This window comes from Rattus norvegicus, chromosome 1, assembly GCF_036323735.1.
Source record: "Rattus norvegicus strain BN/NHsdMcwi chromosome 1, GRCr8, whole genome shotgun sequence".
NCBI classification, from domain to species: Eukaryota; Metazoa; Chordata; class Mammalia; order Rodentia; family Muridae; genus Rattus; species Rattus norvegicus.
The window spans coordinates 210777229-210789155 of record NC_086019.1 but is presented as its reverse complement, the minus strand read 5'-3'; the positions used below and the strand labels follow the sequence as shown (position 1 = coordinate 210789155).

Here is an 11927-nt window from a genome sequence, read left to right as displayed (position 1 = left end):
CTGGCTCTGATTTATTTCATTGTCTGCTAACATTTATTTTATTTTTACTAATGTGTGGAGGGGATGTGCCTGTAAGTGCAGGTGCCCTCTGAAGCCAGAGGACTTGGACTCCCTGGAGCTGGTGCTGTGTGCTGCCTGGTGTGGCTGCTGGGATCTGAATGCAGATCCTCTGCGAGAGCAGTGCATGCTCTTAGCCACTGAGCCGCCTCTCCAGTCCCTCAGCACCTTCCTCCTTGGAGCTCACAGCACTAAGAGTCCAGGTCTGCACTACCACCCTGTGCTCCAGTGGGGCAGTTTATGTTGCAGAAGTATATTGTGAGGTGACATATTCTGTTTCTCTTCAACAAGAATGTATGGAGGGGTAGTTAAAAAGTGAGGTTCCGGGGTTGGGGATTTAGCTCAGTGGTAGAGCGCTTGCCTAGCAAGCGGAAGGCCCTGGATTCGGTCCCCAGCTCCGAAAAAAAGAAAAAAGAAAAAAAAAAGTGAGGTTCCCAGCCTGGCAGTGGTGGCACAATCCTTAAATCCCACACTCAGGAGACAGAGACAGAGACAGGTGGATTTCTATGAGTTTTGAGACTGGCCTGGTCTATACAGCAATTTCCAGGTCAGCCATGGCTACACAGAGGTCAGAGAAACAGTCTCAATAGATAGATAGATAGATAGATAGATAGATAGATAGATAGATAGATAGATAGATAGATAGATAAGTAGATAGATAGATAGACAGACAGACAAAGTGAGTTTCCCAGGGAACTGACCAGATCAAGCCTGTTTAAATCCTGTTTACTAGCTGTGTGGCCTTGGGCATGTCACTTCATTTCTATGTTTCAGTTTCTGTTTCTATGAGACAGGAAAGTGCTAGTCTTGAGGATTGATACATGTAAGCCTTAACTCTTCCCTAAGAGTTTCCTGTTACAGTATCACCAAGACAAGAGGGGATGGTTCATTAGTTAAAATCCCTTTATTCTTTTCTTGAAAAGACAGGTACTTGCTATATAGCTCTGGCTGACTTGGTGATCTTGGTGTAGACCAGGCTGGCCTTGAATTTGAATGGGCTGCCTCTCTTTGTATTTTGAGTGCTGGCTGTCCCTGGAACTCTCAGACTAGACTGGGCTGAACTCAGAGATCCTCTTGCTTCTGCTTCTAACCACCGCCTCTCTGTATTGCCTTATTTTTACAAGGAGCATTTATTATTATACCATGTGCTCTTGGCTGGAGAACTTCATGCATGTAAGCCACCGTCCAAAAACCCCTGAGGACACAAGAATCCGCATGGTTTGGGCGTGTTAAGGTGTGAGGCTTACCATGTGTGCCTCTTGCAAACAGCACCACAGACATGAAGGTGAATCTACCCTGCCTGCCAGGAACCTGGTACATTGAACTCGAAAACGTGATTCTGGGGCAGTGTGGGATATCTGAGGGGGTGGAGCCTCGTTGTAAATATTAGGCCCCCGGGTCACTTCCTTTGTTTCTGCTGAGCTTGCACCACACTGCATCTGCCCTACAGTGAGTAGGAACCCGGAGGTGGGGGGGGGGAGGGGCAAAGTAACAGCCTCACTCCCACCTCCTATCCCCACTTCTACCTTCCCCTGGGTCCTGCAGCCTGGGCAGGGTCCTCCCTAATCGTGCCTTTTGTCTCTCTGTCCTAGTGCCACCTTACACCATCATCTATTTCCCCTCCCGAGGTGTGGCCTCAGCGTTTTCAAGATGAAGGGCACAAGCCATAGTCACTCCTGGGGAACCCCTCAACACTGGTGCTGGAGGGATGTGGCCAAGACCACGTTGGGGGCAAGACCGAGACTTGGGGCGGGACTACAATTGTGGTTGGTGGGGCCAGGACTGACCTCTTAGCCTCCATAGGCAGCTACACTGTCTGTCACTTTTCCTCCTTCCCTGTGCCGGTGGGGCTGGGTCTTGGCTTGCCAAGATAATGTTAGGACATGGCCTCTACCACCACATTTTTTCCCTCCCTTCGAGGCTCCCAAGCTAGTTTAGTCCACTTGTCAGCTTTCCAGTCTCCCAAACTCTCCCAGGATGCTCTGAGGGTGGGTCTCTTCGCTGTGGCCTCATCCCCATCCTGCACCCCAATACAGGGCACTGTGAGGTTATGCGCATGCTGCTAGCCGACCAGGGCCAGAGTTGGAAGGAGGAGGTGGTGACCTTGGATGTTTGGGAGCAAGGCACATTCAAGGCTTCCTGTGTGAGTGTCTCCCCTTGCCCCGTGGGTCTGAGATTGGGACGCACGCAGCCTTAGGGTGCTGTGTCTAGGGCTGGGGCAGCTAGGTTCAGCACCCCTTACAGAGAGGTCTTCTCCTAGCTGTTTGGGCAGATCCCCAAGTTCCAGGATGGAAAGCTCACTCTGTACCAATCGAATGCCATCCTACGGCACCTGGGCCACTCCTTCGGTGAGTCCTGAAGCCCAGCCCTGAAAGACACCAGCAGATGCTCCTCAAAATGTCCTGGGGCTTTGAATGGCCTCACCTGCAGCCATCAATGTCCCACCTGGCTGGAGGGCAAGTGGGTTACCCTAGAGATGGTGCAGGGCCCAGGTTCCAGAAGGCTACCCGTGTCTGCTGGGCTGCCTGTTGTTCGTACAGCCAGGGGCTGTGAGTTTCCAAGTGGTATTATTTTTCTAATGACATTCCATAAGAGGCTATGAGTTCCTATGTGTGACAGTGAGTTGGGGCTAGATGCTTCCCAGTAGACCTTCCTGTCCTTTGTCTTTCTAACTTGGCCATACATGAGTCTGGGAAACCCACAGTCACAGTGAGGAGGTCTCGCCTGTTTGAAGAATGGCAGGGTTGGGGATTTAGCTCAGTGGTAGAGCGCTTGCCTAGGGAGCGCAAGGCCCTGGGTTCGGTCCCCAGCTCCGGGGGGGGGGAAGAATGGCAGGGCCGAGGCAGAGGCAGGCTGTTCTCTCTCTGGGTCTGGTTAGGAGAGGGATGGCTGGAGTTCCACAATGCTGTGATAACCTGGAGATAGACAGGTAGACAGATTGTTTTAGGGGGAGTACGAGCCAGAGTCTTTGTCTTTCCTTAATATAACAGATCCAGATGGCAGGTCTGGCCCCCAAAACAGGTCTGGGCTTCAGTTGGTTTTGGCCCTGGGGGTTGGTACCCTCCCTGTGAAGGTAAGGCATGGCTGAGGTAGGCAGGGAAGACCTCCAAAGCAAGGTTAGAGAGTAGGGCCCTATAGGCCCAGGCTGAGGTCTGAGTGGGCATGTAGAGAAGATTACAGAACCTGAGCTGGCTGCTTGCCTGCTGACCCAGGGCTCTACGGCAAAGACCAGCAAGAGGCAGCACTGGTGGACATGGTGAACGACGGACTGGAAGACGTGTTCAGGCGCATTGCATGGCACTATCTCCATATCTGTGTATGTAGGGGCCATAGGCTAGTGCCACAGGGTGGTCAGGAAAGGGAAATCACTTTGGTCTATCTGGCTGCACATCCCCCAACGGGGTCATTTCTGACCGCAGAAGGAGGACAAGGGCCAATATAGGAAGGAGCTTCCAGGACACCTGAAGCCATTTGAAACTCTTCTGGCCCAGAACAAGGGTGGCCAATGCTTCATTGTTGGTGACCAGGTAAGCACTGGGTCAGGCCTTCCCCAACCTACTCATTGTCAGATCCTTTCTCAGAAAGGTAAACTGAGGCCAAGTTCCCTAATGAGGTAGAAGCAGGAAGCATCCAGTGTCTTGCTCCATGGATTTTCAACCCATCCTGCCTCAGCTGAAGCCGTATCACACCCTTGTCCCGTAGATCTCCTTCGCCGACTACCGCCTACTGGATTTACTTCTGAACCTAGAGCTCCTGTTCCCTGGTTACTTGAAAGACTTCCCCCTGCTCTCCGCCTATGTAGCGCGTCTCAAAGCCCGACCCAAGCTCAAGGCCTTCCTGGAGTCTCCTGAGCATGTGAACCGTCTCCTTGCTGCTTGCATAAAGATGTGAGCCCACCTGCCTCCCCCAGCCCACAGCCCAGACCAATAAAAAAGATGGCAGGAGCCAGTGCCTAGCACACCTTTAATCTTAGCACTTGGGAGGCAGAGGCAGGTGGATCTCTGTGGGTTCAAGGCCAGCCTGGTCCACAAAGTGAGTTCCAAGACAGTCAGGGCCTGTCTCAAAAAACAAAAACAAAAACAAAACAACTAATGGCAGGAAGCCGCACTGTGGGCTTAAGGGGCAAAGGTGAAGACACAGTGGACACTCTATAGGATTGACACCTAGAGCCACCATTGCTAAAATATCAGGCCCAGAGCTGCCAGGAAAGAGGGTCTTTGGGGCTCTAAACCTCCAGGACCCACTAGAGGACTTCCTGCTGGGAGTTGACTGACCTTTAATCCTACAAGGTTCCTTTGGGTATTAGCTAGCTTCTGCCTCAATTTGTGAACTCATTCTGAGCAGATACTTACCCTCAGGAGTGACACATGTACTTGAGTTTGTCCCATGTGCAGGCATGTGACCTCATGTGCTGTTATCTGAGGCCATGGACAGTTGGAGTCTCCTATCCCTCGTGCAGGCAATCAGCAAGTGCCTAGTGCAAGGGTCCCAAGGCAGGCCTGCAGCTCCAGGGGCTCCCTACTGTTTTCAAACTGGGAGCATTTGGAAACTGGTGGAGCATTTGGATCTGCTCTCCAGCTGGGGAGGTGGAACAGCCTTTTGTACCCAGGTTAAAGCGCTGGCCAGCTGCTTCTAGGGATAGAACAGAAAGTAGATTCAAGGGGACTGTCCTCATTCTCCCAAAAGGTGTCCCTTTTATAGCCCTCCTAGGATTGAGAGGGCTGAGAAATGAGAAGGGATCAGGGATCAGCCTGAGGATCAGGACTCCAACCTGAGATCAGGGATCATCAGCTCAGGGAATAGGTTTAACCCAGGGGTCAGAGCTCACCATGAAGAGCCGGTCTTAGGACTGAAATCAGGATTCAGCTCAGGGATGAGGACTTAGTCCGAGGATTAGAGTTCAGACCTGGGATCAGGGCTTAGCCCTTGAGCTGCACTCCTCAGCTATGTCCTACAGGCAGGAAGTTTATGGGAACCTCCACCACCTCCTAGTGTTGCCTCTAGAGCAACTGCTATTTGCTGCCACCTTCCCAGAGAGTGTCCTGCTCTTCATACCCTGAGGGGACTCAGCCGTGCCATCAGGACTCTCTAAGCTGCTCTTACCTGTATATGGGTCCCATAGAAACATAGCTGACCCTCTCTGGGCCTGTTCTCCCTTGCACTGAGGCCAGAGCTGGATTTTGCACTCAGGCAGGTGGATACTAAACCTGCATTCTTTCCTAAACATCCCCAGAAACTTCTGCATGTTCTCTGCCCAAGGGCAGTGGCTACTTAACACAGGCGTGGTAGTAACATATTAAATACTCAGGCTGAAGTCAAATGGCAGAAATCTGGGTCATGTCCAAACTCCAGCAGTCTGGGTGTTTGTGTCTGGGTTAGGAAGGCTGTGCATCAGCTCTGTACGCCTGGGGGGACGAAGCTGGGGTGAACGCCAGACAGGAGTCTCTTCTCACTCTATCCACGGATATTCCAGTCCTCCAAATTCTCCTGTCCCAGTGCTTCCCTGTTTCGCTACAAACCCACCCCCACCCCTGAGCTCTGAACATTCCTCTGCCAACTTTAGCCAGAGGCTGGAGGGAGGAGCCTTGTTTTCACTGGTGCCTGAATGGTTATTTTCTGCCAGAAGGCAGAGATGCTGCCCCTGCACACCAGAAAATGACAGGAAGACTTTTGCCCCTGGGGCTGCTTTCGTCTTAAAAATATGACCACCAGACCACGTGAGGCAGTAACCTCTCCTACGAAGTTCAGGTGCAGGAAGCTTATAGGCCTTCCTGATCTGCCTGGGCTGTTTTTGTGGAAAGTTACCATTTTGCAAGTCTGAGGCAGATGCTTTTTCCTGCTGTTCCAAAAATAGGGCGCTGTGACCTTTGGCTAGTAAATTCAGCCAAGGCAAAGTTACATACACATTGGGATGGCTGCCCAGTTCCAACCCACCGACCGCCCGCCAGGGCATCTCTTCCTTCCACTTTGTGTTAGTCCCCAGCATCCTCCTCCTGTGCCAGGTCTTGTCCCTTAGATGCAGGACTAACATGTGACCCAAGGCTAGCCAATCGAGGGAAAACAGGCACGTGGACTATTGTACCATTGGCTTTGTCAGCCCTAGAATTTGCCTCCTCAGAATGAGGACACCTCTTCCCATCCTAGGGGTTGGAGTTTGCAAGTAACCATTGTTGTGATGTGGACCACAGACCTGGATTTGTAACACCACGAGGTGTATGCTAGCCCACTCAGGTGACCCTACACTTGTGATCGGGTGAGGAAAGTGTTTAAGCTGCTTGGCCACCGAATCTGGATTTATCTGGTCATACAGAACCCGGTGTGTGAACAAGAAGAGGAAAGGGCTGCGGACCTAAGTCAGTCAGTAAAGTATTTGCTACACTTGGGGCCTCAGTCCAAATCCCCAGAATCCATGTGAAAGCCAGACATGGTAGCACATGCCTCTCGCCTGGTGCTGAGAGGCCAGGAACAGAAGGATCCTCAGAGCTCGCTGGCCAGTGTGTGTTCACAATCAGTAACCTCTGGGTTACTGCCTCAGAAAATAAGGGGGGGGGGCTGAAGAGGTGGCTCAGTGGTTAAGAGCACTGACTGCTCTTCCAGAGGTCCTGAGTTCAATTCTCAGCAACCACATGGTGGCTCACAACCATCTGTAATGAGATCTGATGCCTTCTTCTGGTGTCTGAAGAATTGTACTCACATACATAAAGTAGATAAATAAATAAATCTTTTTTAAAAAAAAATAAGGTGGAGAGCAACAAAGGAAGCACACTGCATCAACCCCCTGCCTCCACACACAAGCATACGAAGGCTTGTGCACACATATAGAATGCACATGTTTAACACACACACACACACACACACACACACACACACACACACACACACACACACACAAAACAGAGAAGTAGGAAATCTTATGTGTTTTCTCAGCCTCTGAAGAGGAAACTTTTCATAGACTTCCTTGTTTTGTTTCTTTGAAATTTTACTTCTTAAAAATAGTAAAAGGGCTGTGAAGCCAGCACAGTGGCATTTGATTGTAATCATAACACTAGGCAGGTTGATCCAGGAGGACCATGGGTTTGAGGCCAGCTTGGGGTATATACAGAGTTCAAGGTCAACTTGAATTACAGGAGAGCTCCAGGAAAAGAAGGAAAAAAAGAAAGAAAGAAAAGAAAGAAAGAAAAGAAAGAAAAAGACAGTGAGAAGGAAGAAAAAAAGAAAGAAAGAAAGAGAAAAAAAGAAAAGTCACGAAAATCAAACAAATAAAATCCCAGGTGAATACCGGTAAAGCTATGCATGCTGGGAAATGGCCTAGTGACCAATGCTCTGCTCTCAAAGGGCCGGTACAGCACAGAAGCTGACGGCTCAGGCCAGACCTCTGAGTCAGAGAATTTGCTTTCAGTCGTTTACTGATGGTGCATAATGTGTCCAGGCACTGCGTTGTGTATTTTAGATATGTTGTCTCCTGTAGGCATGTAGTTCAAGGTCTCAGGCTGTAACAAGCCCAGTGCCTGCTCTCTTACCTAATATTCTTCACCTTAACCTCCCTTCCCTTCTCTTCCCTTCACTCTCTCCCTCCTCCCCGCCTTCTAGAGTTGGAGGCCCCGGGCCTCATGCACACTGTGCAAATACTCCCTGCTGCTCTGCACTTCTCGCCATCTTGTTTTGCTAACAAGAGTGACCTACAGTGGGAAAACTCCTGGCAGGAATGCACTTTGCTGCTCTGCCAGCTGCACTGACTTTATAGCTGGGTCCCCAGGACAATCTATGGAAAAACTGTATGAAGGCGGCACCTTTATCCCCATACCAAGACACCCCTTGCCCAGCAACCCATAGGATACTATAGGCCTCAGTGGAGAACCAGACTGGAATCAGCTCACACAATTGCATGCCTGCCTTCTTAGTGAGCCTTGCAAGGCCCATACCAAGGCTTTGTGAGAGCCTGTGTGACTCCATTCTTGGGCAGACTGTTCCTCCAGCATGGGAAATATGGATATGTCACTAAGAGGTTTTCTTAGATCTAGTGGTGCCAGCCCAGAGCCATTGCTTTCTGGCAGGGCAGTGTGTGTTCTGGGGCTGCCTCACTGTCAGGGCTCCACGGCTCAGGTTCATCCTTCAGGAACCACTATGGCTAGGAAGATGTGGCTAATGATTGGCTGGCCCAGGTCACATGCCCATGGTGGTCAGTTTTGTTTAACTCATGAAGATTTGGTTCCTGTTGAGAAAGAAGGGCTTTACCAGCCAAGCAGAGGGGAGAAGGAATGATGAGTCTCTGTGCTGTCTTTATCATGCCGGCATGGTACTTCCCCCGCCCATTTAATCTCAGCACTTGGAAGTCAGAGGCAAATGGATCTCTGAGTTCGAAGCTAGCCTGGTCTACAGAGTGAGTCCCAGGACAGCCACAGATACACAGGGAAACCCTTTCTGGAAAAGCAAAAACAAAACAATTCCTAAGAGGCACATGGATGAGGGCAGGTAGGATCTTTGATCAGAGAGGGACATGTGTATGCCCAGGGCCTGGATGTCATCGACAGCACTTCCTGTGGTCAAGCAGGCAGGAATAGATGGTATTACAGCTCCATTTTGGCCTAGCTAGATCTTCAGTAGCAGGCTGGTGTAGCAGTGCCCAGAACAGAGAGTGGACTTTGTTCTAGTCCTCCAAACAGGGATGGTCCAGCAGGCAGAGGCGGATGTCTGCACCAGACCTGAGGGATCACACTGTGTTTTTCATTCCTACTACCAGATGCTCAACACTATCTCTACACTCACTGTTCAACTCCATTCTCACACTAAGCTGCCCCAAGTCAGCACAGAACCCCAAGGGAAGGACTTAGTCACATCAGTCTCAGTCATAAGCTCCCTGTCTTTTCTTTCCTTCTTCCTTCCTTCCTTTCTTTCTTTTTCTTTTTTTCTTTTTCTTTCTTTCTTTCTTTTTTTTTTTTTTTTGGTTCTTTTTTTCGGAGCTGGGGACCGAACCCCGGGCCTTGCGCTTCCTAGGTAAGCGCTCTACCACTGAGCTAAATCCCCAGCCCCTTCTTTCTTTCTTTTTTAAAGATTTATTTATTATATGTAAGCACACTGTAGGTATCTTCAGACACACCAGAAGAGGGCATCAGATCCCATTACAGATGGTTGTGAGACACCATGTGGTTGCTGGGATTTGGACTCAGGACCTCTGGAAGAGCAATCAGTGCTCTTAACCACTGAGCCATCTTTCCAGTCCCTCTTTCTTTTTTAAAGAATTATTTATTTATTGTATATATGTGCACTGTAGCTGTTTTCAGACACACCAGAAGAGGGCATCAGATCTCAATATAGATGGTTGTGAGCCACCATGTGGTTGCTGGGAATTGAACTCAGGACCTCTGGAAGAGCAGTCAGTGCTCTTAACCACTGAGCCATCTCTCCAGCCCTTCTTTCCTTTTTTGTCTTGTTCTTCTCTTTTTGACAGAGTCTTACATCGTGGCCCTGGCTAGCCTGGAACTCACTATGTAGATCAGATTCGCCTCAATTCAAAAGAGACCCACCGGCCTCCACCTCCCCGGTGGGATTAAAGAATGCTTAAACCTCCTGTACCCCGACAAATTTGCTGCCAAACTGGGGGTTCCAGTGGTTCATTGACTTGCTGAAATGGCTCACAGAACTTTAGCAAAATTTCAGACGCATTGTTGTAGTTGCCAAAAAAGGCACGACTCTGAAAAGGTAGATTGAAGCGCGGCAAGGGGCATGGCGTGGGAGGGACAGAGTAAGAAGGAATGCTCGCGCCTGTTCTGGAACAAACGCAGGAAAAGCACTTTGGGGACCTAGGCCAGCAACTGTGGCCACGAGAGCCTGCAAGATGCAAAACTCAAACAATAGAAACATGCTGGCAGAATATTAGCTAGCATTCTTCAAAAAACATTAAAATGCTCATGAGGGCTGGTGAATGGGAGCGACCCTCTGCCTCAGCCTCTGCACGCGTGCGCCCCCTGGTGGTCAACACTTTAACTCTTAGAGCTGGTTTCCAGTGTTTTCTCTGGTTGGCAGGTTGGTTGGTTGGTTGGTTGGGTGGGTGGGTGGGTGGGTTGGTTTGGTCGGTCGGTCGGTTAGTTGGTTGGTTGGTTGGTTGGTTGGATTTTGAGGCAATGGTTTATTACTGCTATTTTGTAACCTGTCTGCTAGGAGCAGTCTGGGTTGATCTGCTTCCTGAGCAGCGCCCCCGTCTGCCAACCCCACTCAGAAAGTACTGCACTATTTTCGGCTTCTCATTTTGGAAAAGAGATTACAGTAACCACATTGCCCTCTTTATAGAGTCTTGCTTTCTCAATAAATAAATAAATAAATAAATAAATAAATAAATAAATAAAATAATAGTAATAATTCTCCAGGATAGCCAGGGCTACAAAAAGAAACCCTGTTTTGAAAATGTATCCAGCCGGTTGTGGTGGCGCACATCGGTAGGATTTGCTGAAGGAGGCAGAGGCAGGAGGATCACGAAAATGTATCCAAATGTATCCAAAACTAACAATCATATCATCGGTTGTAGTTCAGTAGTAGGGTAATAACTTAGCATGTCCAAGGTCCTGAGACTGATCTCAAGCACACATCAAAAACACAAGCATGTTGGCAAGGTGGTTTTGTTGATAAGGGTGTTTGTGGAGCAAGCCTGGAAACCTAAGTTGGTAAGAGCTCACATTGAAGGTGGAAGAGAAAACTGACTTCACAAAGTTGTCTTCTGATCCTCACAAGCGCCACCCACAGACACACATCATGCATATACAAACATATAGGATCAGGATAAAAAATTTAAATTTAACAAACAAAACTAAAACTATGAGGCAAGAGAGATGGTGGAATAGTTATGGCCACATAATGCTGTGCCAGAAGATGGGAGTTTGGAACTCTGAACTCCCATGGAGCAGCTCACAGCCACTTACAATCAACTCTAAGGATCTGCTGCCTTCTTCTGGCCTCTCTGGGCACTGCACTCACATGCACATACCTATGTGGGCGCACACACACACACACACACACACACACACACACACTTAAAAGATACATTTTTATTTACATATTTTCTATTTATATAGACACACTCTAATCCCAGCTGTCAGGAAGCACAGATCCCTGTGAGTCTGGTTGACACAGTGAGGCCCTATCTTAAAAGCGAGGATGGGGTTGGGGATTTAGCTCAGTGGTAGAGCGCTTGCCTAAGAAGCGCAAGGCCCTGGGTTCGGTCCCCAGCTCCGAAAAAAAGAACCAAAAAAAAAAAAAAAAAAAAAAAGCGAGGACTTCATTTCTGGTATTATAAACTACAGACATTAACTTATAATTGGCTACTTTGTGAAGGCCTCGGTGACAGCACCTCCCTTTTCCCTTCCCTAACCTTTGCCACTGACACCTTTACAAAGTCAAGGCAATCATCTAGCCACCCACTCGGGACTCTAGGCTACACACAGTGAACTTCACATAGTGCCAGCCACTGCAGACACCAAGGCAGTGTTTGCTGTGCATCCCCTCCTCCTCCTCCTCACCTCTAAAACAGGCCCTTGGAGGTGGCGACTGACAGAGGCTAGAGGGACATCTCCCTAGCTAGATGTCCACACCAAAGCCTAATTTGCACAGGGTCAGAATGGAGAACCTTGGGCTATCGAGATGGCTGGTGAGTGAAGGGACCTGCTACCAAACTGGATGGCGTGGATTCTACTTCTGGATCTCATGTGATAGAGTGAGAAAGCCAACTCCAGCAGATTGTCTTCTTGCCTCCACAGCACCACTTGTGTGAGCACAAGCACACACACACACACACACACACACACACACATGTGTGCACACGCACACTCATGCACTCATACCAAAATGTAACAGAAAGGTATGTAAAAAGTGCTGATGAT

At 49.3% G+C, this 11927-nt stretch overlaps 1 protein-coding gene across 4 annotated transcripts; it reads left to right on the top strand.

The window, feature by feature from the left end:
* The first annotated feature begins 1450 nt into the window (after positions 1 to 1450).
* Positions 1451 to 4005, top strand: Gstp3 (glutathione S-transferase pi 3). 4 transcript variants are annotated; one of them, XM_006230737.3, is made up of 7 exons: positions 1451 to 1506; positions 1650 to 1754; positions 2094 to 2200; positions 2318 to 2405; positions 3270 to 3373; positions 3477 to 3584; positions 3760 to 4001. In XM_006230737.3, the coding sequence occupies exons 3-7, from the start codon at positions 2108 to 2110 to the stop codon at positions 3946 to 3948; spliced, it is 582 nt and encodes a 193-aa protein (XP_006230799.1). In that variant the 5' UTR covers positions 1451 to 1506; positions 1650 to 1754; positions 2094 to 2107; the 3' UTR covers positions 3949 to 4001. The 4 variants fall into 4 exon arrangements, with proteins under 4 accessions (XP_006230799.1, NP_001385709.1, NP_001127980.1 ...); NM_001398780.1 differs by having other exon boundaries at positions 1472 to 1506; positions 1650 to 1685; positions 3760 to 4005; NM_001134508.2 differs by lacking the exon at positions 3477 to 3584 and having other exon boundaries at positions 1472 to 1506; positions 1650 to 1685; positions 3760 to 4005.
* Positions 4006 to 11927: the final 7922 nt, after the last annotated feature.